Source organism: Lipotes vexillifer, unplaced genomic scaffold, assembly GCF_000442215.2.
Source record: "Lipotes vexillifer unplaced genomic scaffold, Lipotes_vexillifer_v1.1 scaffold2653, whole genome shotgun sequence".
Lineage (NCBI taxonomy): Eukaryota > Metazoa > Chordata > Mammalia > Artiodactyla > Lipotidae > Lipotes > Lipotes vexillifer.
This window is the reverse complement of record NW_006774392.1, coordinates 16,051-41,287: the sequence shown is the minus strand read 5'-3', so window position 1 is coordinate 41,287 and position 25,237 is coordinate 16,051. Positions and strand designations below refer to the sequence as shown.

Sequence of the window (25,237 nt, the reverse complement as noted above, 5' to 3'; positions counted from 1 at the left end):
AGAATCAAAGAAATGAGTCATATTTGCAAACAAGCCCTGCTCAGCCAATCTTCCCCTGCAGCTATCGGAAGGGAGAGACGGCGGAGAGAGCCCTGTGCGGCCCCATGCTTGGGGCGGATGGGCTCTTTTATAATTGTTGCCTCCGCCAGTCTCCAGGGAAGAGCCATCGCCAATAAATGGCTGGCCGGCAGTCAAAAGGAAACGATTTGGCCCACTCGGAGGCCGTATTTACATCTCTGAGTGCCGGCTGGACGGCAGCGGGGCGGCCGACTCAAAACAGACGTCCAGGCGATTCTTTTTTGGATCCCACCCTGGAATGAATCATTACTATTCTTGGACAAGAATGCAGCTCCCCTCTAGGTCTCCTCCTCCCTGTATGAGAGATGCAGGGAAGCCTGGGATGCTGGGGCCCCTCTCGAAGGGTAGCGTGGTACCCAGTGCATGGGTGGCTGCTCCCCAGGGTGGGATCAGAAAAAGGAACCAGGCCTAGGGTTGATTTTTTTTTTTTAAATCTGGGTAATTTCAGATGAATTCCTGAACCTCTCTGAGCCTCAGTTTCCCCATTAACCAAATGGGTATAATTAATTTACCCAACTATTGTCTATTGAGCATTCACTATGTGCCAGGCACTGTTCTGAATCCAGCAGTGGTCAAGAGAGTCACAGGTCCTGCCTCCATGGAGATGACATTCTAGTAGGACAGACAGACATTAAACAGATGATACAAGTAAAATTGTAATATACAAGCGATGAGGGGGTTGTGGAGCAGAAGTGGGGTGTTACCTGACTTGGGTATTGCCAGATTCTCTCTTAATCAGAACAGACTGGGGGTGAGAGCGGGGGGCAGGGAGACCAGTGAGGAGGCCACTGAAGCAGCCCTGGGGAGCAGTGGGGCCTGGACAGGGGTGGTGGCAATGTTGGGGCGATGTGGCCAGATTTGGGGTAACTTGTGCCGCCTCCAGGCGAGGTTAGGAGGCATGGGCGAGGGGCAGTGCACCACGGCAGTCCCTCTGGGGCACAGTACTCTATAGTGTACTGAGCACCCCCATGCACCAGAGGGAGAAGGGTCAGCAGATCCTGGTCTGTGCCTTGTGGCTGAGACTGCGGGCCCGACAGGGAAGGGGCCTTCAAACTGGGTCCCTTCAAGAAAGGGTTCAGATGGACTCACACAGTCTCCGGCCTCCTCGGCTATCCCTGAGATGACTTTGGAAAGGATGTCGGTTACTCTGGCCCCGAGCCTACAGTGGGCTCTGTTATGACAACTGCTGTTTGATGAGACAAGTTCACTCCATTCCTAGAATGTCTGCATGGCCCCATGCAAGCATTTTTAAGAATTTAAAGTAATTTTTATAAAGCTGATATGAGCACGTTGAAAACATTCAAATAGTTTAAAAGACATATTCACTGCCAAGTGAGTCCCCGCACCCCCCCGCCCCTGCAGCCCCCGGGCCAGCGACTGCACCATTGTCTTGTGTGTCCTGCCAGAGTCTGCGAATCTGAGCACGTGTGCCCGCCTTCCGCACAGTGAGGCAGCCTCAGCACTGTTCTCTGTTCACTTATCTCGCCCCTGGGACGTCGCCCCGTATCAGCACACAGGGAGAGTCCCGAGGTCTTAAGGGCTGCGCAACATTCCACCAGGAGCCTGCTCAGTGCGTGCTGGGCCCCGACCCACGGCCATCTGGATGGTTTCCAATCATTTGCTCCCTCCGACAGAGTGGAGATGAATCGCTGGGGGTGGACCCTCTCGTTGGCCACACCTGCAGACGTAACGGTAGGAGAGTCTTAGGATAGAACCGCTGGGTCACAGAAAACGTGCCTTAAACTGTCGCAGGAGGGCACCGCAAAGGGGACTGCCACCAGCAGTGGAGAAGCAAGTGCCTGACTCACTTTCCCTCTTGTGGCCTCCGTGGCTGGTCAGCTGCCCAGAGCAAGGCCATGTGGCAGCCTCCCGTCCATAGTGGGCACCACAGGTTTGCCCGGCACGGTGGTGGGAGAACGCAGAAGGGCACCAGTGACCTGAGCGCGGGCTGGGTGTGGTCAGAATTGGGGCTCTGGGGTTTCAAGCTCTTGGCCAACTTGCCCTAAAGGAGAAAAGGAAAGACCGTCTTGTGACTGGGCACCCCCTCGGCATTGGCTGAGCGCCTGCTGTGTGCCTGCCGTGGTGTGTCTAGAGTCTGGTAGGCAAGACAGACTCTCACCTGAGGGCGACGTCCAGTGTGAGAGGACGGCCTGGGAGACAGAAGGACGCTGGTTGTCCGGAGCATCATGGGAGGCCTCCCTGGAAGCACGGGGATGGTGTGCCTGGCGGTGGAGAGGTGCCTACCCGACGCAGCCCATTCACAAGGAGTCCTTGGCTGCTGCCCAGCAGGCCCTGGGCTTTCATTGAAGGCGCCGAGCTCTGGAGGCTGCACAGGGAAGGGCTTTTTGTTCTAAAGCTGCCGTTGCCGCCAAACCCACGTGCTTGGCAGGGCCCCAGCTGGGACATGGTTGGCCCACAGCCTGCCTTGTGAGGATGCCCCCTGCCCTGAGGCTCCAGTGACCCCTGTTGAAGCAAGGCCTGGAGAGATTCTTTTCAAAGTTTAGGCTCTGTTTTCTCTATTAACCAGAGGGGCAAGGTAGTGGAGTCCAGAGAACACTGGCGTTGGGGATCAAGACAGCCCGGGTGTAGGGTGGCAGTTCTGCCACCTGGTGGCTGTGTGTCCGTGGATGATTGGTTCTCCAAACCTCAGTTTTCCCCATCTGTAAAATGGGGCAAGTGACTTCTAGTCCTTGGACCAGATGAGATAAATTAGAAGAGCTCGTTGATGGAGCCCCTTGATGTCGGTGTGACCAGAAGAAAAGCCTCACTTGAATGCCAGTTGAGGCGGGAATCTTGGATTTATTCAAGGTCCTCGTGTTGAAGCTTCTTTGGGAAAAAAAGGAAAAGCAATGAGAAAGTGTCCTGGGCCAGTGGGCCTTCCGAGCCCTGACCGTGGGGATCATCCCACAGACTAACTGAGAGCTGGGGATGGTCTGGGGGCAGGAGCTAGTATTCGTGTTTTACAAAAGAGGAAACTGAGCGCAAGGTCGCACGCCCCTCCTGCCTCTCCTGCCTGAGACTGTGGCCCTCGAACGGGGAGCTGACTCATTAGAGGGAACCCAGGTTCTCCCCAGGGAGCACGAGCCCCCATCTCCTGTGACTCCTGTGACTTCGGTGGCAGTGACCCCTGTGGACCGATGTCCCTGTGCTCGGCGTGGCTGCCCTTGGTCACTGCCACAGCAGTCGGAGCTCTGGGACCGTGGGGACACTTTCTGGGCATTAGGTCTCGTGGTCTCTCGGCTGCCAGCATCCTGCGTCATCCCAACCCAGCTTCAGAAGGCTCCTGCCCCTCGGGGGCGTGTCTGAGTAGGTGTTGCGTGCGTCTGCCTCGGTCAGCAAATTTCTTGGACTCCGAAGAGCCAGGCTCTGCCATGTGATGCTGGTCGAGGTTGGTGGCTGCCTCGTGCTGCTTATCCTTCAGACCGTCCACTCACCTCCTCCTGAGCCCTTCACAACCCTGGCAGGGAGCAGGGGAGGAAACGGCACTGCTTAGGTAGGTGTCCGGAGCTGCTCTGGGGTCTCTGCGCCACGACAGTAACAACCGCCGAGGTTTACCGACTGCTGGCTGCATCCCAGGCCAGTAGCTAATACTTCGAGTGGGCTTTCTCCTAACCCTGTAAAAAGGTGTGTGAGTGTCCCACAGCCACAGATAGAACAAACACTCTGCCCCCTTGAGGCTTACCTTTTAGTGAGAGATCCAGGTAAGAAACGGGTGAGTATAATAAAAGAAGGACAGGACAGAGAATGTTGGGGGAGGGAAGTTGTTCCCATTTTAGAGATGAGGAGACTGAGGTCGGGCAGTTGGGTAACTGGCCCCAAGTCAGTGGTTGCGTGGTAGAGCCCAGTTGGAACCCAGTGTTGGGCCCACAGTGGGCACTGAGGAAGGGTCTTGCCAAGAATCAGTCACACAGGAATCAGCGCTCAGTTCACAGGTGAGGAAACTGAGGCTTAGGGGTTTAACTTAACTTGCCCGAGGCCTGGCTGGGTAGAACCCAGGTCCGCCTGACTCAGGAGTCCAAAGCTATACCCTTGTTGGCCTCTCCCACGACTCTGTGTCACAGGTGTTAACTATTTCCCTAGACCAATGGGATTCCACAGCTTGGAGGCAGGATTTGAGCCCCAGCCTGTTGGAATCCAGGCGTCAGCTCTCTCGGCCCCTGACCGGCCCCGTCTGACTTGTGGCTCTGTTTGCTTGAAGGCGTAATGTGCTGAGCTTGTCTTCTGGAATTGACGAACTGGGCGCTCTGAAGTGGGACCTTGCTCTCTGCCTTCTCCTCGTCTGGCTCGTCTGTTTCTTCTGCATCTGGAAGGGCGTCAAGTCCACGGGCAAAGTGAGTTGTGCTCCTGTCCCTCCCCTGCCTCATGGAGACCGGCCCTCCGCAGAGACCATCTCCCGTGCCCCCAGGCCTTCCTGCCCGAAACCCGTCCTGATCAGCCAGTCCTCGCAGCAGATACAGAGCCCTGGTTTGTGGCATTTGCCCACCTCATGATGTAAATATTCCCACCAGGTCCAATTACGAGTTATTGATGGTTCAACGACCAGCTAAAAAAGTTCCTGAAATTGAGCTGTCAGCTCTCCTGAGCCTGCACAAGCTCCCACACACCACTGGTTCCCCTCAGGGAGTGGGCAGCAGTGTGAATGTTAGCAGATAACAAACCTTGGAGATGCCACTGATAAGTTAGCTGGTAATTGCATTGTTAATTACCAGCTGCTCTCCGACCACATGCACCCTTGTAGCCTCAACATCCCCTGGGGGCTCGTTAGAAATGCAGACCTGTGGGCTGACCCCAGACCAACAGAATCAGGAGCTGCCTTTGAACACTTTCCCCAGATAATCCAAATGCACACTGAGGTCTGAGAAGCACCAACTGGGATTTTTGCTGCTAAATCAGATTAACTGAATTATCTTACGATTTGCATTTCAGCTGGTGGCTAAGATGTTAGTTATTAAGGAAAGCTTTCACTGATGATTAAGTCCTTCCGCTCATAACAAAAGTGTTACTTGTAACTAAAGTATCTGCTGCTGTTTAATGTATTACATGATGACCAAGATGTTAGCTATTAGCAAAGGTGGTAGCTGATAATTAAAATGTTACCTTATAATTCAGGTTTTAGGTGTAGAGGTATATTGTCAATATGAAAATGTTAGCCAGTAACAAAAATGTTACCTGTTAGCAGAGCACAGCAGTTACCTGATAACCAAGACACTGGCTGATATGACATCATAGTTTTTCTGATGACAGAAATCCGTGCAGAGGGTTCTGTTGGGATCACGGGTGTGAACCCAGGGCACTAACTAAAACACAGCAAAGGTGTTGGCTGATCTGCCCTACGTGCCCCCCCCACTACGTCTATCATGCCCCGACCCCCGTCATTTGTACCTCAATAGGGGGAAGATCTCTTTAAGATCAAAAAGCCCTCTAAGGTCAAAAGAGTAAGTTAAGGTGGCATTTGAGGGACATCGAAGGGCAGTGGGTGAAGTCATTTGGAGAAGGGGCCTTTGCTGTACACATTCACCCCAGACAAAGAGGCCCTTAGGCAAAGTCATGGATCTGAAGAGACCCCAACAGTACTCAGGGACACACCGGGTAAGAGGTGGGTCCCCGGTGGTGGAGGCAGAATGAGCACGGAGGCCTGCGCGCCCACGGCCCTCCGCCTGTTTCTCTGAATAGAGCCACCCGCGACCCTAAAACCCAATGTGGAAAGGAAGCGGGCCAGGCTTCAGAAATCTGCACGGGCACACCCCCGCTGACATCACCCACCCCGAGAGGCAGGAAGAGGGGACGTGGCGTATTCCCGCCGCTCCTTGGGACGCACGTCCTCCTGTCTTGTCCCACGTCCTCCACAGTCGTGTGTGCGAGCTGTTTCCTTACCACCTCTCTTTAAACAGTGAGGGAACTGGGCTGGGATTCCTTAATGACTTGTCCAAGGTCGCCCCTCCCTCTGAGCTTCAGTTTCCTCATCCAGATATGTGTGAGGGTTAAAGCAAGCTGTGTCAGCACCCGGCACAGTGCTCGGCACAGACTGTGCAGTGAGCGCCAGTCCCTGCTTCCCTCTGTCCCTGCTCCCCACGTGGAGGCGAGCCCATCAGGAAGCTCTGTGGACCCTGGTCCCGAGCAGTGCTGCGGACACACTTACGCACGCGTGCTTGGAGCCTCTGCCATCTGCCGGGCGCTGCCGTGGGCATGGGGCCCAGGGTGCACAGAACAGACAGAAATCCCTACTGTCCAGGAACTGACAGACTTGTTGTTTGCAACAAGGGGAAGGTGTAAACCATACAGGAGTCAGTTGGCCACAAGAGCTATGGAGGAAAACGGGAGTGTTGGGTGCATTTTCAAGGGGGTTGGCCAGACAAGGCTCTCCGAGAAGGGCACTTCGAGGCAAGGATCTGAAGGAAGTGAGGGTGAGCCGTGCAGAGGCCCGGAGGTGTGAATGACCAGACCCTCGGGGAGCCCCCAGTCTGATGGAGGATCTGATGTCCCCTAGGAACGGCGAGCAGCGCTTGAGACACTTGCTGGGGCCGAAGAGTAGAGTCAAAGCGAAAAGGAGAGGGTGTAGGGCTGCATCGGGGGCAGGCTGAGGGACGTGACTTGCTAGAGGTCCCCCTGCCCACCCCCAGAGAGGAGGCTCCAGGCCCCCAGGGGCGGGTGTGGTTCCCAGAACAATAGCAGGGCCTGGGCCAGCCGGGAGAAGCCAAGACAAACACAGTGAGGCTCAGTGGACTTCCTCAAGCCCCTCTGCCTGCCTACCCGCCCACCGCCAGCCGGGACTTGCAGCCCTGGCCACAGACCAGGCTCGCAGCTGCCATGGGGGCTGGGCCCACGGGCAGCAGGACAGCCTCATCCTGGCCAGGGCCTCGCTCCAGGGGCTGACCCTGGTGTGGCCGGGGGTGGAAGGAGGGAGTGACGGGTCCTGGGAGGCTCAGGACCTGAGTTCAATCACTTTGCCTCTCCGGGTCTCAGTTCCCTTTTTTGTAATATTCAGCCTTCTGAGGGTCTGACACTTGGCCCCGAATTTGCTGCCGCTTCATTCATTCAAGAAATTGAGATAATGGCGGCAAATGCTCTGTGGCACGTGTGTGCCAGGCACCGTTCTCAGTGCTGATTATTACTTATTAGTTCATTTAATCTTCTGATGCCTGAGGTATGTGTGGCTCTTACTACCATTTTACAGATGCGGAAACAGAGGTGCAGAGAGGTTAATGAACTTGCCCAAGGCCACACAGGTTGTCGTGGCCACACAGGTGGGATTTGAACTCGGGCAGCCCAGCTCCTAGCCTCAGTGCCTGTCGCCTGCTCTCCGGCCTCAGTCCTGTGCTGGCCTGACGGTCGTGTCCGATGCGAGTCCCAGCACGTAAGGTCCAGGGAGGTGACACAGAGGCCCAGATCCTCACACAGGAAGTGCAGCTCTGTGGACCCAAATGGCAGTTTGGTCCCGGACATGAGCACAGGCGCTGGCCTCTCCATCACCAGCCTCCAAGGCAGCTCTTCTGTCCAGTGCTTAGAAACAGGCAGGGGCGGCCGGCAGAGCCAGACCTGGTTTGGGGTTTCAGCTCTGCCCCTATAGCCTACATGACTGGGTGCCAGTCCTTTTCCCCCTCTGAGTCTCGGTTTCCCCGCGTGTGAAATGAGTAGCGGTACCCACCCCCCAACAGGAGTGCTGTGAGGACCCTGAGGACCTGCCCAGGCGCTGCTCCCAGACCCGCGGCCTCAGGTCTCTGGCATGAGTGACCCGCGCTGCCCAGGCCTTCTCAAAGGAAGCTCAGGGCAGCAGGAAACGAGCCCATTCCCCCCCCACCCCCGCCTGGCCAGCCCCCCTCTCCTGACCGTCCCTAAGGAATGAGGAAGCGTTGTAAGTTTCCAGGGCAGCTGGGCCACAGGGCTTTTGGGTCGAGGGCTCAGAGGAGCCACGGAGGTTTGCCAGCAAGAGTGGAAAAATACCACATCCCGTGGCAAGGCCTGCTGGGCCCCCGCCAGAGGCCCATTGGTGGCGGCTGGCACCAGCATCTCCCGCGAGCATCCCCGGAGAGTCACGGAGAAGTTGAGAGAATGGCTCCCAGGGGCTTGTCCTCAGCGACAAATTCTGCAAAATAAGGGTGTCTTTCCAAAGAGGCGGCTGGGTGGCATAACCAGGTGGGCTGTCGTGTTCCGCGTTTGAGGGAGACAGTGAACACACACACGCACACGTGCACACACACACACCACACACACCACACACACACACACACACACACACACACACACGCCAGCTGGCCTGGACCACATCCCACCTCTGCCACCTACTGGCCCTGGGCCCCCCCCGAGCAGCTGACGTGACCTCACGGCTTCCGTGTCCTCATCTAGAAAATACAGGTGATAATAGTCCTACTTCTTTCAGTTGTGAGTTAACACGAATAAAGCTCTGGCATAGCGCCCGGCACACAGCAAGTGCTATATAAGTGCTTGTGAAACGAATTAAATATGTGGAAACAAGGGAAGCCACCCCCACCCCGGGAGGTGTCCTGTGTCCCTGACACAAAGCCTTCTGGCCACAGCCCGCACACCCGCCCAGCCCAGGGGGCCCTCAGGCTTTGAAGCAGCTGCCCTCCGCCCTCTGCCCCCTCTGCCCCGGCCACTGTCAGCAGCCATTGTTCTCCAGGCCCTGAGCTAGGGGCCGGCGGGCCTGTCGGCAGGAAGGGAGGAACGGCCTGCGGGCTGCTCTTCTTTCTTCTCTCACCCCTTCCGTGGCTTCCTGACCTGCCTCCACCCTCCGCGTCTGCCTTCTGGTCCCTGGGAAATGGAGGGCTCTCTGCCTCGGGAGAAGACAGTAAGGTGGCTGGGGAAACTGAGGCCCGGGGGAGAGGGGCGTCCAGGGAGGGTGTGGCAGAGGCGGAAGGAGGGTGCCCCTTTTAGCCTGGGATCCTCAGGAGGACCTGCTGCTAGGGTGAGTGGGGAAGCCGCCCGCCGGGAGGGTGCAGAGGTGCATGCGGACCCCAGTCTGTGCAACCCCAGCTGACCCTCTCAGCCACTCCACCCCTCCCGCTGGCAGAGCTGGAGGAAACCTTAGAGCCCAGCTGGTTTGAGCCCCCCAACTTGGCAGGTGGGGAAATGGAGCCCAGAGAGGGGCAGTAACTTGCCCAAGGTCTCACAGCAAGCTTGTCACTGAGCCTGAATTCTGACCTGAGCCGTAGAGCCCTTGGGGAGTCCAGCTTCCCTCTGGTCTTTGGGAGGATTGAATGAACTGCCAGGCGTTGAAGGGCTTTTTACTGCCGTGCTGTTGTCACTGGAGGAGGTTCTAGGCCGCCCCCGCTCTGCTGCTTAAACGCTGTGTGACCTGTGGGCAAGGGACAGACTCTCTGGGCCTCAGTTTCCTTGCTTTCAAGATGGGGTTAGGGCAGGACCGGGTGAGTGTAGAAGTCACTGCACTTGGATTAGCACTAGGTACACAGTAAACGCTCAATAAATGCTGGCTGGTGATACTGACTGAAGGCAGCTGAGCCTGACAGGCCTGGAAAGCTTCCTTCTTTCCTTTTTCCGAAGCCCCCTGCTAGTTGTTTCTACTCAAAGGGATGGAGGCTGTCTGAGAACTGGGCTCCATTATGGCAGCTGGGCGAGGTTCAGGGCTCTATCACCCACCCCCCACCCCCCACCGCCCCATCGGTGTCTGTTACCTGCCTGAGTCCAGAAGTGCCTGGCAGTGTTCTGGCACTGCCCCCTCCCCCAACGCCACGGGCCTTTCATCCTGTTCTCGGTCTCAGTTTCCTCACCTGTAAAATGGGTGCATTGACCATGCAGTGGTCCCTCCCTGGGCCCCTGGCCTCAAGGCCCTCAGAGGGGGTCAGGGGCTCTGTGAGCTAGTCTTAGCATTTCCACTGGTCACCACGGACTTTCGCATGTCCTGCACCGTGCAGTAAGATGCCTCATGCCTTGGCTCGGGGCTGACCCTCTGCCTTCTGGGTGCAGGCCTTGAGCACAGTGGTGGCTTGGAGAAGTCTGGGAGGCCTGCCCGGTCTCAGTTCCTTCTCCAGCAGCAGGTTAGCCAATGTACCGATTTGGGGGTGTGGTGAGCATGAAGTGGGCTGGTGCTGGGGAGCCCTGGCTCAGCTGGTGCCCTGCTGAAATAGCAGGATTTCACTGACCATACAGCCAGGCATCTTCGAGGTCCTCTCAGGTGTAAACACTGCCTGGGAACTTCTTGTGTAAGTTGGGAAAATCCATCCACGAACTGAGGCTACGGGAGGTATGAAGGCTGGTGCTTTCGGGACAAGAGGAGTAGAGAAAGTAGGGCGGGGCCCTTGGAGATGGAAAGGCCTGGCCCGGGTCATCTCTGGTCCCCACCTTGATTGACCTAGGCCTGCCTGGGACGTGCTGCGTGACCCAGGGAAGGCTGTGGCCTCCTGCACCCCCAAGGAAGTGGAGGCCTTCCCCATCCGTGTTTCCCCTCTCCAGAAGTTCCTGTTTGCTTCCTGCACAATCACATGGCCAACGACAGGCCCCATTTCTTGCTCAAGCACCTAAGCGGCCACCTAAGTGCCATGCACTGTTTTGACCACGTTGTGAGCATCATTCCATTGAATCCTTGCCTAATCCCTTAATGAGGGCCTTCCATTACTCTTATCTCCGTTTTACACGTGAGGCCACAGGCCCAGAGAGGTTAAGCATCATGCCCATGTTCACACAGCATGTGAGGGGACAGAGCGGGGATTTGAATCTACACTTACCTGGTTCTGAACCATGAGTCATACTAATGGTTGTAATGTTAGCTGATCTGTGCTACGTCCTGTGGGCCAACCACGGGGCACACACACACTTAATAGTTTACTGTCTGTCGTATTGTGCATTTTCCTTCTTTACCTGCTAGAATGTCGGTTCCATGAGGGCAGGGACTGGTTCCCTGTATTTCCCGGGCCTAGTAAATATTTATGGATTTTTTTTCATTGAATCTCAGTACATCTATGAGGTAGGTACTTGTGTTATACCCAGGTTGCAGGTGAGGCACGTGAGGCCCAGAAAAGGTAAGCAGCATGCCCAGAGTCACCCAGCAAGGGAAATATCAGGCTCAGCTCCAGAATGCCTGCCTCAGAGAGGATGCTCGAATTTAACAGCAGCAGGCCCCCTAATCGCTCTCGTCCCTTGCAGGTCGTTTACTTCACTGCCACTTTCCCGTTCGCTATGCTCCTCGTGCTGCTGGTCCGGGGACTGACGCTGCCCGGTGCAGGCGCAGGCATCAAGTTCTATCTGTACCCCGACATCAGCCGCCTGGAGGACCCACAGGTACTGCAGGGCAGCCTGGCCCCCCTCCTACCCAGGGCCGGTGTGGGGAAAGGAAGCTGAAGCAGTGTCCGTGGTTCTGGGCACACAGATCTAGCCGGGCCGTCAGCCCTGGTACTTTTCCACTGGGCTGTGGCGGGTTGTTCACGGTGCTCGTGGGCCGTTCCGGCTGCGTGTGTCTTTCCACATCGAGGACTCCGGAGGCGGGCCAGTTATAAAGCTTCTTTAGGTATTGCGCCAGGTAAGGGAGAGAAGTCGCTATGAGCTGTTCTCTTCCTCGGCCACAGTGGCCTTGAGGGCTGCATCATGGGGGTGGGACAGTTGGGCTTCCTTGTCTGAGGATGGAATTCAGTGTTGGTGACCACTTAGGAGGTCGGGGCGGTCGGGGGGGGGGGCAAATACTAAACGTCCACCTCCAGGCACTCAGCCGCATGACCGCAGGCAGTTGAAGAGTTTATTGGCCCATCTGGGGATCTGGGGACCTTCTGTCCCCAGGGTCCTCAGCCTTTAGGTTGGCTCCAAGGGCCTGTGATGCTTCGGGTCTCTCCCCCGCTGTCCTCTCGCCGTGGGCAGGAGGTAGGTGGGAAGGGCTTGGCCATCGTCAGAGGACAGCTGGGGAGGCGGCTCTCCTGGCCGTCAGGAGCCACTTGATGAAGGTTCTGGAGAACAGCTTTGCCTGCATAATCCATTCAGGAATTCCTCCCCCTTCCAACTCGGGGGGCCCCAGACAATAACAAGTACAATAACGGTAGCAGCCTCGACTCACAGGCTTACCATGTGTCTGACACTGGGCTAGATCTTAAGTCTTTGAACCTGCAAAATAGCGCTGTGGGGCAGGGCAGTGGAGCCCATTTTACAGATGTGAAAACTGAGGCTCCAGGAGTCATATTTACATCATTCCACAGTTGGAATCCAGGTCCCTCTGCTTCAAAAGCCAGCCTCTTAACCCTGATGCTGAGTGACTGGGGGGCTTCTTAGGCTTCTGGGATTCCTTGCAGCTTGGATTCCAGCGCAAACGCTCCAATTGCATCGAGAACCTGCATACTTCGAGGCGCTGCCCTCGGGGCCCGGTGGCCAGGGACCCGCGCCACCTCCTCCAGACAGCCGGCTCTAAAGTCTCCTTTTCTCTCTCCTTGCCACCCTCCCCCCGCACCCTTCCCAGGTATGGATCGATGCTGGGACCCAAATATTCTTCTCCTACGCCATCTGCCTGGGGGCCATGACCTCGCTGGGGAGCTACAACAAGTACAAGTACAACTCGTACAGGCAAGTGTCACACCAGCGGGCCTGGTGGGCCTTAGAAATGATGATGATGTTTAAAGAAAAAAGAGAAGAAGTAGGGAGCGTGGCTTCCTTGTGTTGTGAATTAACTTGCTCCCTGACATATGTGTAACATAGGGACTGTATGCTGCTGGGATGCCTGAACAGTGGTACCAGTTTTGTGTCTGGCTTCGCAATTTTTTCCATCCTGGGCTTCATGGCACAAGAGCAAGGGGTGGACATTGCTGATGTGGCTGAGTCAGGTATGGTGGTATCGGTGGCAGTGGTGGTGGGCACTGCCACCTAGTGTGTAAGCCGAGTACTGCAGGCATGAAGCCAGACCCCCCCCCAGGGGGCTTTGTGGGGGGGGGATGAGCCTGGTTTCTGAAATGGACCCCCCCCCACCAAGACGTCCCCCAAGTATCAAAGAGTATAAAAGCTAAATTTTAAACACTTCCAACTGCAATTTTGCCCAAGGGGCGGCAGAAACACGGGGGTTGGTTAAGTTGGGGAATATTCAGCTATTCTCATGTGGTCTTTCCCCCTCCCTGTCCTTCCCCAGCAAACTCCTGGTTTCAGCAACAGAAACCGCTTCCTAACTCAGGCCCAAGGCAGCCACCAATCGGCATTCCGTCACCACCTTCTCAGCTTTGGTTTCTGTATTTTGCACTTTGCTCCCAGCACGCCCCCTCTAAGCGAACCCATTCATTCATTCCACCGCTGTTTCTTGATTTGCTGAGTCTCTGCCCTGTGTCAGGCACCACCGTAGGCCCGGGTGGGGGAGGGACAGGGGGTGTGACAGGCCACCCTCTGGGATGGTGACAGGTCCAGTTTGGAGGAAGGTTGTTGGGGACACCATCACCCCCCCGCTGGGGTGTGGGCCCCCTTGGCGGGGCACTTCCTGCAAGACACCTGCCAGTGGAGAGAGAGTCTTAGAATCAGAGTCTGCAAAGCCTGGGGTCTTAGGCTGGGATCCTGGGGTTCCAGTGAGATGGTTCTGGAACCCGAGAATTGTGAGGGCTTCAGCTGCTAGAATCCTAGAAGCACAGGTGTCCCAGTTCTAAGACGTGCCTGTGGGCGCTCCCAGTCCTGGACCCCAGCTCTGTGGCTGCGGGGGCTTCGATGTGGGAGTGAGAACCTTATTCCCAGGGTCCCCAAGGTCCGCCTTTCTGGCCTCTGCGGCCTCCTCCCGTCCTGCCCAGGTCACTTGGAGGGTAGTTGTTGCTGTTTCACAGGCTGACCACCTGACTTCCCACAACCTCTCAGGGGCCACTCGGAAGCAGGTGAGGGCCTTGGGCTGAGGCCCCTCCCAGGCCCAGAGGAGAGCATGAGGTCCTAATTCCAGGGATCACAGACCAGGGTCAGGCACAGCTGGAGTCCCAGTATGGCGCTGCCCTTGCCCTTGTTGGAAATAAGGGCTGGTGTCCTGGTTCCCCAGCCAGGGACCCTAGTGTTGCGGGGGTTGGGTGCCCCAGCATCATGCATTCAGATGTCACCACCGCAGATGAGGCCAACGGCTTGAGACCTAGGGCCTTGCTTGCTTGCTTGGGCTGGGCAGGGTCAGAGCTGGGGTCTCCTGGACAGACCCCTCTGACACGAGGATATCCCCCTGCAGCCTTCCCGTCCCACCGTGCACACATGCGACCTCTGGGCTCCTCCGGCCTCTCAGAGCCGCAGGCCCTGCTTCCCCCCTTACTTGGTGAAGATGCTCACTGCCCTGCCCCTCCTCCCACGCCCAGTGCTGCAAGACAGGCCTGACAAGCCCACGCCTCAGCCCCACAGCTGTCTCCACTGCCCCCGCTCCCAGATCGGACCTCCAGCCATAGTTTTCCTTCCCTGAGAGCCCCCAGAGGCAGGCCAGAGACTGAGGACACAGAGTAGTTCCAGAAGTAAAATAGCCACACGCGTGTGGGACTTTGGCAGAGTGACGAAGGGGAGACAGTTGACATCTCCTTTGCAAATGGCTTTTCTTCCGGTTGAGGGCTTGCAAACCAATTCTGATTGATGGGGAATCACCAGGAGCATGGAGGGAATTTGGCAATGGGAGATTATGAAATATGTGAAATAGATCTTTCAGTAGATCTGTCAATATATGAAATAGATCTTTCTCTGTGGACAGCTAGATACTTTTATATACGTATTCATCGTCAAGATAAGTTGTTTCTTATTCCCCGTCCACTTCAAAGACCTTGTCATTTATTCCCCACGGTGATGTCTGAACAGCCGACACATCAAGGGTGATTGTTTCGCTAATAAGCTTTTAACAAGCACCGTACTGAGCGAAGTGCATTGGAACAAGATAATTATTTAGCCGAACGGAGTGCAAATTGCAAATGAAGCGTAGAGCGGGGCATCTCTGCTGCCCCCGGGGCTCCAGCGGCTGCCATGTCTCCCCCGACTTCTCTCTCTAGTTCCTGTGCTTACAGAGAAGGATGCTCAGACCCTCCCCCGGAGGCTGGCTTGAAAAAGGCAAAACTGAAATACAGAAACAGCCGTTGAGAAGCTTCAGGGCCCAGCGGGCGGGCTGGGGAGAGGTGGGGTGAGGGCCCCATTTTACATCTGTCTCGCAGCGGCTGGATTGATTCCTCCCGGTGCCGCCTACCAGTCGGGCCGGAGCTGACCTGGGGGGCCCAGGGGGCCCCAGCCAGGTGGAAACGCGGGTACTACTCCAGCTTGGGCGTTGGGGTTGGGACGAGCACCCTTCCACCTCTTCCGGGGGTTTTCCACCATCGCCTCCGAGGACATGGTCACAGTCACTGTTGGGCTTTCCTCACGTCGGGGGACTCTGGCTGTACAGGGTCTCGCCCTCGCCACCACGCGTGTGGTCAACGCCGTACGATGTGGTTTCTGGCTCCAATTTATATCAAAGTTTTTTTTTTCATTCTCAGACCATTCATTTGGTTCCTGATACCTGTTGCAAATATCCTGCCCTCCAGCCCTTCTTGTTTCACATTTCTTGCCTTTTTTTAATTGTTTTTGAGTTGTGGATTTTGCTCTATTTTTTTCAACCCAGGCCCTCCCTGTCTCCTTTCTTTGGCGGCTCCCGACCGTCTGGTGGACCCACAGGTCTCGGTTACAACTCCGTCTTTCCCCCGGCGTCTTCTCTCAGGCCGACTGGAGGCGAGAGGGGACGTTTCCAGTTGGAGGCCGCCCCAGAACTGGTGGGGCTCCTGCCTCCAAATAGTCACGGCCCTCCCTAGAGACCAGAGCCCTTTACCAGGGAAATGGCACCAGCACCCAAGAATCTGAGCAGGAGAAGCCTCGTTGGGGTTCACGTGCAGGAACCTGCCCCTCACTTCTGGAGGGAGCCTGAGGCCCCGAGAGGGCGTATGGTGACGTGACGCGGAGGTGGTGGGCCGAGGACTGGGCTGCAGCCTGGGGGGCTCTCCGCCTGGGGTCTTGCCCCGCACTTGCCTCCCTCCGGCTTTGGGCCTTGGCCGTGACGGTGTTCCAGTGGGTGCACAGATGCACCCGCAAGAGACATCGGCCCCGTGGGGTGTGGTTCTGTGTTCTTTTTTCTGGCCACTCATTTAGCGTTTCAGTAGAAAGCTTTTCTTTGCAAACAGGGCGTTAGTAGTCAGATAACTCTAGTAGTCAGGACGCTCCCTGTTTTTGCTTCCTTCCAGCAGACGTTGGTGTGGTTCTCTGGCTTGGGGGAGGTCCTCCTTTCCTAAGCCGGCAGACTGAGTCCCAGGCTTGGTCCTATCTCCTACCCCATAACCGGTGTCCGCTCGGAACCTGGCGTGTGAGGAGGCCACCTGTGCTGCTGCATAGGAGACAGATGCTAAAACGGGGCCCCGCCTGAGCCCCGGCGCGTCCCACCCCACAGTGAGACAGGCCTGGCCTCTTCCCCCAGGCGGGACCCTGCATCTGGGGCTTGGGAGACCCGCCTCAGACCCGAGTGTCTTGTGTGGCTCCAGGGCTCGGGGCGGCTTGGGCGCTGATGTCTCCCCTCTGCCCCTCCCCATGTTCTCTTCCGTTAGGTCCTGGCCTGGCCTTCATTGCCTACCCGAAAGCTGTGACGATGATGCCGCTGCCCACGTTTTGGTCCATCCTTTTTTTTATTATGCTTCTCTTGCTTGGACTGGATAGCCAGGTATGTACAGAGCGAGGGGATGGCCCCTGGCTGGGACCGCCTCCGCCCCCCTCCACCCCCCTGAACCTGGTTCTGGAAGAGCCTCCCTCTTTGTGCTGTGAGTGAGCTGCTGACACCCCTTCACACCCCTCTGCAGACCTGCGGCAGCTTCGGCCAGCGAGGGTTCCTCTGGGACCCCAGGAGTGGAAACAGCCCCAGGGCAGCAGCAGGATGTTGTCTGCCCCAAAGCTCAAGTCTTTGACCTCGGCACGGGGAAACGGACAGCCACAGGCTGTGGTCCACAGGGAGCCATGGGTACGGCTAGAAGGGCAAGGCCTTAAAGTAGTGACGTGTGCCTTGGAGCATGGGGCACCCAGGCAGGCCAAGGAGGGACGTGGCATACAGGCCGTTCGGGCAAGGGGCCAACACCTCTGTCTAGGGCATGGGGTGGTCACTGGCCCGGCCGTCACTGGCAGTCCTAAGTGTGGCCACAGAAGCTGGAACCACGGCTGTGTTCTCTGCTTCTTGGAGCACATGGGTCCGCGAGCTTGGCCCCCATGGGGAAACTGATCCTCCGGAGCCTTGCCAACACCCCTCCTGCCCTCCGGCCTTCCCGGCTTTCTGCCCCCTCCCCGCAACAGGCAGGACTCCACGTACACCATGGTCATTTCCTGTGCTTCTTAACCCCCGCGTCCCATCCCTCCAGGACTCAGGCCTCCCCCCGACCCCCTGGGGATGTCAATGAGAGCCAGCTGGGGGCTGCATCTGGCTTTGGAGTAACACTGTTCCCAGCCCCCGTGCTGCTCTGTGTCATGGAACACATTTCCTCCCCCACTCTGAGCCTCAGTTTCCTCATCTGGTAAATGGGTATGATTATACCTACATTGCCTTGTGGGAAATGCCAGGCACAGTGCCTGGTAGGGAGCAGTCAGTGGTGCTTGGAGGACCGTAGAGTGAGCCTCTGGGACACCTTCCCCGGAGATAGGTGTGTTTTCTCTGAGGCCTTCTCGAGAGCACAGGTGTGGCTCCAGGGGTGGGCAGTTAAGGTGTACAGGGTGGGCTGGCCCTGTGCGCGTGGCCACACGGGCCTTCATCTGAGGTCAGGCGCTGAAAGGCAGCCTCGTCTGCAGGCTGGGCTCCGGCTGCCTCACAGCGGTGTGGTCTCACCCTGTGAGAGGTGGGGGCCTGCTCCTGTTCAGGAGAGAGCTTTGCCACTGCCCCCTGGGCAGCAGTCTCAAAGCCCGTGCCCGGATGGTCCTCAGGGATTCAGGACCGGGTAGGAGGAAAGTCTTAGAAGGTCAGGCAGCGGAGAGGAGGTGGTCCGCTAGCAAGGTCAAGAGAAGAGTGGAGGATTTGGCGGAAAGAGGACCAGGATTATCAGAGAAGACGGAAGGAAGGCATTTGGGAGACTGTAAAGAAAATATTTGTGCGGTTGTTGATGGGCTTGAGCTGTGTAAACAGCAAGAGGACTCCATCCGTCATTCCTAGTTAATGAGTTTGGCCTTCAGAGGCCCCAAGCAAATGGCTTTTATAACTTCTTCCAGAGCTCTAGTGAAAGGCAAAGGCAAAAACAGAAAGAGGTTAACAAATGACAAAGCATGACATCCCCATGGGCCCCAAATTGGCCTCTTGGGATACGGAACTGCTTTGTGAACGGGCGGGGGGGGGTTTATTCATTAGATTTCCCCCGGTTGAGGGTGTGCACCTCTGAGCCAGGCCCACTGCGGCTGTTTGCTTAGGGAATCTCAAAGCTCTCAAAGCCAGCCTCGCAGGGAGCCGGTACTCTTCTGCTTCAGAGCATGGAACTCATGGCACTGAACGACCTGCCTAATTGATGTGCCAGGAAAGGGCACGGTGGGATTCGAACCCTGGCATCCCTCCCCTGCATCTGTGTGCCCTGTGAAGTCAGGGACGTGGGGGAAGGTTTTGCAGATGCCAGCGACCACCTCGTACAGCACCAGCAGTGATAGGGGCCCTGCCCTGCGAGCGGTCCACTCGGACCAGGCTTCACATGTCATGTGTGGCAAAATACACATAACACAGAATCAACCATCGTAACCATTTTTAAGTGCCCAGCTCAGGGCGTTAAGTATGCTCACGTTGTTGTGCAGCCATCACCACCATCCATCTCCAGAACCTTCTCATGTTCCCAAACTGAAACTCTGTCCCCACTAAACACGAACCCTCCCCGCTAACCTAGCTTTTATGCATCAGCTCCTTAATCCACACAGTGTCCCGATGCCTGGGTACAACTGTTTCCCAGAGCCGAGAACACTGAGGCTCAGAGAGAACCAGCCCTGGGCTGAGGCCGCACCCAGTGAGTTCAGGACTGGAGTCACGGCTGCCTGTCCCCAGACCTGCCAGTTCATCCCTGCTAGTTGGGCCTTTCCTTTGAGTTCCCGCCAAAGAACTCCGTTCTTTGGACATGCAGGGATCCACAGCCAGTCTCAGGCAGGGGGAGCGTGAGCCTCGCTCATTAGAGGAGGGGGGGGTTCCTAGCATTTGGGGGGAGCACTGTGTTTGGCTGAGGGGCCATCGTACCGCTATGGCTGAGGGGTGTGTTTGGCTGAGGGGCCATCGTACCGCTATGTGTTTCCCAGGGAGAGGGAGTCGGACTGTCACCCACGTGGAGGCAGATGCCTGTCGCTAGCTGGCCCGCCCGAGGGGGACACAGTCTGTGAACCAACAGCACAAGGAGAAGCTCCCTCTCGCCCAGGAGCTTACCCATTCAGCCCCTGACACGCGTTAGCAGGAATCACCCCATTGCCAGTCTACTCTAATGAATTCCCATCTTTCTCATCACCCCTGTTGAGTACGCAAGATGCTCCCATTTTACAGAGAAGGAAGCTGAGGCTCAGAGAAGTCAGGGTCACACCACTATTAAGTGAGGGAGGTCTCGAGAGGCTGGTGGAGCGGGTGAGGGCTGGGGTTGGTGTCTCCCAGAGGTGCAGTGAACTTGGAAACAAGGAGCTTGTGCTGGTGTTGGCCCTGACTCAGTGACACTGGATCTTCCTGTCTTTAATTTTCCAATCTCAAAAAAGGAAAGAACCTTTGTTTTCTTTGTTTTGTTCTGTTTTTAATTAATTCACTTATTTTTTATCTTTGGCTGCGTTGGGTCTCCGTTGCTGCGCGCGGGCTTTCTCTAGTTGCGGTGAGCAGGGGCTACTCTTCGTTGTGGTGCGCGGGCTTATTGTGGTGGCTTCTCTTGTTGCGGAGCGCGGGCTCCAGGCGCGAGGGCTTCAGTAGTTGTGGCGTGCGGGCTCAGTAGTTCTGGCTCGAGGGCTCTAGAGCTTAGTAGTTGTGGTGCACGGGCTTAGTTGCTCCGCGGCATGTGGGATCTTCCCGGCCCAGGGATCGAACCCATGTCCCCTGCATTGGCAGGCGGATTCTTAACCACTGCACCACCAGGGAAGTCCCAGAACCTTTGTTTTTAACTGCTTTTCAAGCTTAATGTTTGAGCTGCGAGTCTGCTCTAATCCAGTGACAATTTAGACTCAGAACCCCTTTGGCTGACACATCAATCAGAGGTCAAATCATCAGCCCCCTGTTCTCTTTGGACCCCTTTCAGGAGCCTCCTGATCATCTTTTCCCTGAATTTCCAGCCCCTTTGGGCACATGAAAGGGACTTGCTCCTTGTGTATGTTCCTCGATCCTCCCGTGGTGCTTCCCAAAGGAGTCAGCGGTTGGCCGTGTCTTGTAGGAAGGCTGGGGAAACCTCCTTCCCAAAAGCCTCTCCCAGATGAAAGAGCAGACAGGTCGAGGTTTTAGCTTTTTAACGTTCAAAGGAATCAGCTGGCCTCAGAGGGTGTGTTGGTTGGCAGAGCAGTTTGGCTGTAGCCACCCCAATCATAAGTGCATCTGCATGCCCTTTAACTCTGAAGTGTACTTCTAGACTGTGCTGCGGATACTTGTGCACACGTGTCTAAAGACAGACAGACTTGGGGGAAGAGTCCTGCCCAGGTCAGCAGCCGTGGAGGCTGGACACCGTCTGCAGGGCACTGGTTAGATCCATGATGGTAAGCGTCCACAGGACGGAGTTTTATGCCACCATTTAAGAACCGAGGCAGCTGCATGGACTGATGTGGGATGACCTCCGGGATAAATCATTAGGTGCAAAGATGAGAAGATTTAGAAAGATTGAGGGTCACCCTAGAAAGTTACCCATGGACTGGCCTTTTCGATCAGCTGTTTTACCTTTGGGAGGCCAGGGATGGGTTCCTGGGGTCACGGGCAGCATTTGGCTCACACACATGGGCATTTGGGCGTGCACACACGTGTGCAAAATCCCCCCCACGGGCCCACGATCCCCACAGGGTTAAAAACCACCATGTGAATTGGATGGGGAGCTAAGGCCCAGACTTGCCTGGGTTACCACCCATTGGTCACGTGCTGCCGCGCGGCCCTTTGCGCCAGGCCCGGCCGGGCGCTCAAGGCCCAGAAATGATGGGGCACCGCCCTTGGCTTCAAAGATGACCCAGACCAAAGTGGGAGGTTGCCGCGTCGACGCACGCGTGCCAGCGGGCGTGCCTGGTGGAGGGTCAGCACGGGCCTCAGAGAAGCTCTCAGGGCCGCAGAGGTGTGGAGTATTTGGACAGCTGCACGTGGCCCGCCAGGGCTGGCTCAGCAGGCAGGTCTACTCACTACACGGAGCCCAACATTGTGGACTCTGCCCCACAGCCGACCTCGCCGGCTCTCGTCTCTGAGCTGAGGGGCTGCTGGACGTCTGCCACTCACCCCTCTCCTTTCCTCCCCAGTTTGTGGAAGTGGAAGGACAGATCACGTCCTTGGTTGACCTTCACCCATCCTTCCTAAGGAAGGGTTTCCGCCGGGAAATCTTCATCGCCTCCATATGTTGTGTCAGCTACCTGCTGGGGCTGACCATGGTGACGGAGGTAGGTGGCTCTCTCACCTGGCATGAGGGGCCTCCCCTGGCGGGGCCCTTGTTGCTCGAAATATGTTTCAAAGGTCAGTTCAAGGCCACGCCACCGCCCCGCTCCGCGCTGTGGAGGCAGCTGGATGAGAGGTCCAGGACCGCTGAGCTCCCGGCCACCCTAGTTCGGGAGTCCTGCCCCATCCAGGGGCAGCAGGAGGCAGCTCAGGACCCAGCACTTGAGCCAGACTCCCCGCCCCACTTCCCTGTTACCCTGGCAGCAGAGTGGCCACCCTCTGCCCTCTGTCCCTCCTCATCCCCAGAGGCCTGCAAATCCATTTTAACCACAGCTCTGTCCGCCCCCGCTCCCCACCGCTGTGTGCAGTGGCCCTTCTCAGGCCTGCAGGGGAGGCATGTGAGTGTGTGAGCCTAAGCCCGGGCCCAGGCTGATCCCTCCTGTGCCCCTCACCCATCTCTCCATACTCTCCAGCACAGGCTTGCAGTTGCCCCCAAATTCGGGGTTTCACATCACCGATTTTCCTTACCAGAAGTAAAAATAAATGCTTTTCTCGAAGTGTCTGTAAGAAACACCCCCTGAAAGGCATACCACAGGTTCATACACTGAGCAACGGGGTCTCACTGAAGTCTTCTGTGTTGGCCACAGTGAGTGTTAAGCCCCTCCTTTGGAAACAGGCTTCAGAGAACCCATCATTTTTCGCTAAGAAAGACATGTTTTGCTTTCTTTTCTGTGTGTGCGTGTGTCTTTTTAATTAAATTTGTCAAACATGAAGTTAAGCATCTTTTTAGACCTGTGTCTGGTCTTTACACCCTCTGCACTTTTTTTTCCCTTGGGTTTTCTATTTCTTATTGACAGGCCAGATCTCTTTATATATTGAGGGGATGAGATGCCAAATAACAAACCCACCTTCTCTGGTTTTTTTCTTCACAGGGTGGCATGTATGTGTTTCAGCTCTTTGACTACTATGCAGCTAGCGGTGTATGCCTTTTGTGGGTTGCATTCTTTGAATGTTTTGCTATTGCCTGGATATATGGTGAGTAGAGATGTTTGCATATCTTACTCAAGTCTCTCCTTTGGGCTTCTCTATCTAGAAGCTTCAGAAACAGAATTCTAGTGGGAATTTCATTTTGAGTCAGACACAGAGTCGCTCCCTGCCTGGACTTTTCCTCTCAAGGCCACCCCTTCCAGCACAAATAATCTGACCGTAGCCACACCGAAGATTCTCCCCATGCTGAAGGTGCAAGGCGTGAGTGGATGCTTTGACAAACACAGAATTTGGCCATGCAGGGGTCTGTCTTTGATGAACCACTCGAGGGTCCAGGAATGGTCCATTCTGACTTCCTTGAGACCTTGGAATGGCCACACCGGGTTTTGGGGGTCTGCGTAAAGTTGCCAGAAAAATATCGGGTGCCCAGAGACATGTGCATTTCAGATCATTTCAGATAAACGTCTGCCAACACTTGGGGCTATGTGGTGTGGAGATGCACGGACCTGGATGAGGCCCTGGAGACACCCCCTCCCCGCCACCGGCCCCAGGGCCCTTGAGCCGCCTGCTGTGCTGTTCCCGGGGCGGATGCCGCATCGGACACCGGGTCGACGTCTGTGCCTCTGTCTCTTGCAGGCAGTGATAACTTTTACGACGGTATTGAGGACATGATCGGCTACCGGCCCGGGCCCTGGCTGAAGTATAGCTGGGCCGTGGTCACCCCGCTTCTCTGTCTTGTGAGTGTCCTTCCGCGCGGCCGCGGGCGGTAGCCGCTCCTCTCCGGGGCTTGACAGTTTCACCCGCTAACGCATCGTTCACTCAGCATCTGCTTAGTGCTGGCCTCTGACGAGCCTAGTGACAGCTGTGCTGGGGAGGGGGCCAGGCTGCTCCGGAGGGTTCCCTGTGCAGCATGAGTAGGAGCTTGTCAGGAGGAGGGAGCCGGAACGGCAGTGCTGGCAGAGGGGCGCGAGTCGGGCACGCCAAGAAATTGCAGGGTTCCATCACTGAGCACATGGCCTTTCCCCAAACCTTTCCAGAGTTCATGGGCACAGTCAGGGTCACTGATTAAGTTGAGGGGCCTTGGGGAATGTCGAATGGAAACGTCATAGACCCAGGAAATGTGGTGTTTCCCATGGAGGGCAGGGCTCGTGCCTGGAGAGGGGAGGTCCCAGGAGAGAGGAGCCCTGGGCTCTCCCAGGAACAAGGAAGCTTAGTAGCCGCCAGGACCCAAGGGCAGTGATGTGCACGTCCCCCTTCGCACCAGGGTTCCCGCACCTGCCATCCGGGGACGCGGCCTTGGGGCCCAGGCACCTGTTAGGCTCCGCTAGGAGGCTCTGGCCAAAGGGAGGTCCTCTGCAGCAAAAGCCGCTTCCCTGCCGGTGTGCGAAACTTATCGTGAGCTTGGAGCTAATTGCAAGGAAAGACGTCCGCTATGCTGCTCTCAGCTCAGACTGTGGGCAGCACAGATGGCAGAAATGTTCCTTGTGTTTAGGAACCAGGTGCCGGGAGATAAATGGGCCCTCCCCTCGGTGACCTCTGTTTCCCGGCCTTTCCTCGCGGGGCCCCAGTTCCTGCATTTGTAAACCAAGGAGACTGACTGATGCGGGGCTGAGTGGCAGCGACCGTCTTAGGTTGTCTTAGGTTGTTAACTTTATTACCGAGCACGGTCTCGGCCTTTTCATCTGAGATGCAGATTTTTCCCACAAAATTAAGGAAGCTCTGGCAGCCAGGAACCATGATCGGGGAGTGCATTGTTGGAGGTGAATTTAGGTGGGTGCAAAGCCCATGTTCTCATCCTCACTTAATGATTTATTTGTGGGCAACTCCCCTCACCACTCTGACTGTGGGATTCCTCCTCCCTCTCTCCCTCGGGGACTGGATAGGTGAGAAGCTGCCTTCTGAGGTGGCGGGAAGAGTGACACAGGCAGACACTCTGCTTCCCGGGTTGGGTTGGGAGGGCAGAGCTGCCCTCCCTTGGGACCTTCCCCCTCTAAGCTTCACCCCACATGTAGGACAGCAACCACAGGGCCAGGCATACAGTAGGTGCCTAATGAAGAGCATTCCCCACCCCCTCACCAATTCTGGTTTAGATAGGTTTCTCTTGCCTTCAAAGCCCCCTTATTGGATAATGAAGGTTTAAGTCATTTTCACTGGGTTCTACACGGAGAGGCTGTAGTTCTGACCAGAAGCAGCCCTCCAGCCAGCCTGGCGCACAGGCTTTGGGGCTTTGGGGCGCAGAGCTGACCCCACCCCACCCCTATGTTCCTTAAGAATTAAAAGCCACTTCTGTTTTTCCTTTTGACACCATCATTTTGAAATATCACTGATCGTTGGTGAGTCTGACCCTCCCAGAGGAAAAGACAGTCCTAGGGAGGATCGCAGGCCCGGGCAGGCAAGGCCAGTGCAGGGGAAAGAGCCTGTTTGGCTGGAGATGAGTCTGTCCGTCAGTGATGTGGACACGCTTAAGGGACAGAGCCCTATGCTGTGTTCTGATAATGGACCCCTGGGTGCACAGGTGGTTAAAAACCAACCTTCAAGATAAAGACAAGCTGATCCTAAAATGTAGTTCACTTGAAGTTTTGGGACGCTTATTTTTAAGATTAAAAAATGCTTAGGATTATTGTAAATCAATATTGTCAAAAAGTTAAAAATTTTTTATGAATGGCTTGGGCGTGGCTTAGGCTGGACCCCCCCCCCCCA

The 25,237-nt window shown here is 56.3% G+C and overlaps 1 protein-coding gene across 1 annotated transcript in view; it reads left to right on the top strand.

Moving 5' to 3' along the window:
- SLC6A6 (solute carrier family 6 member 6) overlaps positions 1-25,237 on the top strand; it is a 48,501-nt gene that overhangs the window by 19,262 nt on the left and 4,002 nt on the right. The window contains exons 5-12 of the mRNA XM_007449149.1: positions 4,277-4,409; positions 11,197-11,331; positions 12,491-12,594; positions 12,727-12,851; positions 16,572-16,684; positions 21,418-21,555; positions 22,483-22,585; positions 23,174-23,274. Coding sequence (XP_007449211.1) covers positions 4,277-4,409; positions 11,197-11,331; positions 12,491-12,594; positions 12,727-12,851; positions 16,572-16,684; positions 21,418-21,555; positions 22,483-22,585; positions 23,174-23,274 — 952 coding nt within the window. The remainder of the gene's footprint in view (positions 1-4,276; positions 4,410-11,196; positions 11,332-12,490; positions 12,595-12,726; positions 12,852-16,571; positions 16,685-21,417; positions 21,556-22,482; positions 22,586-23,173; positions 23,275-25,237) is intronic.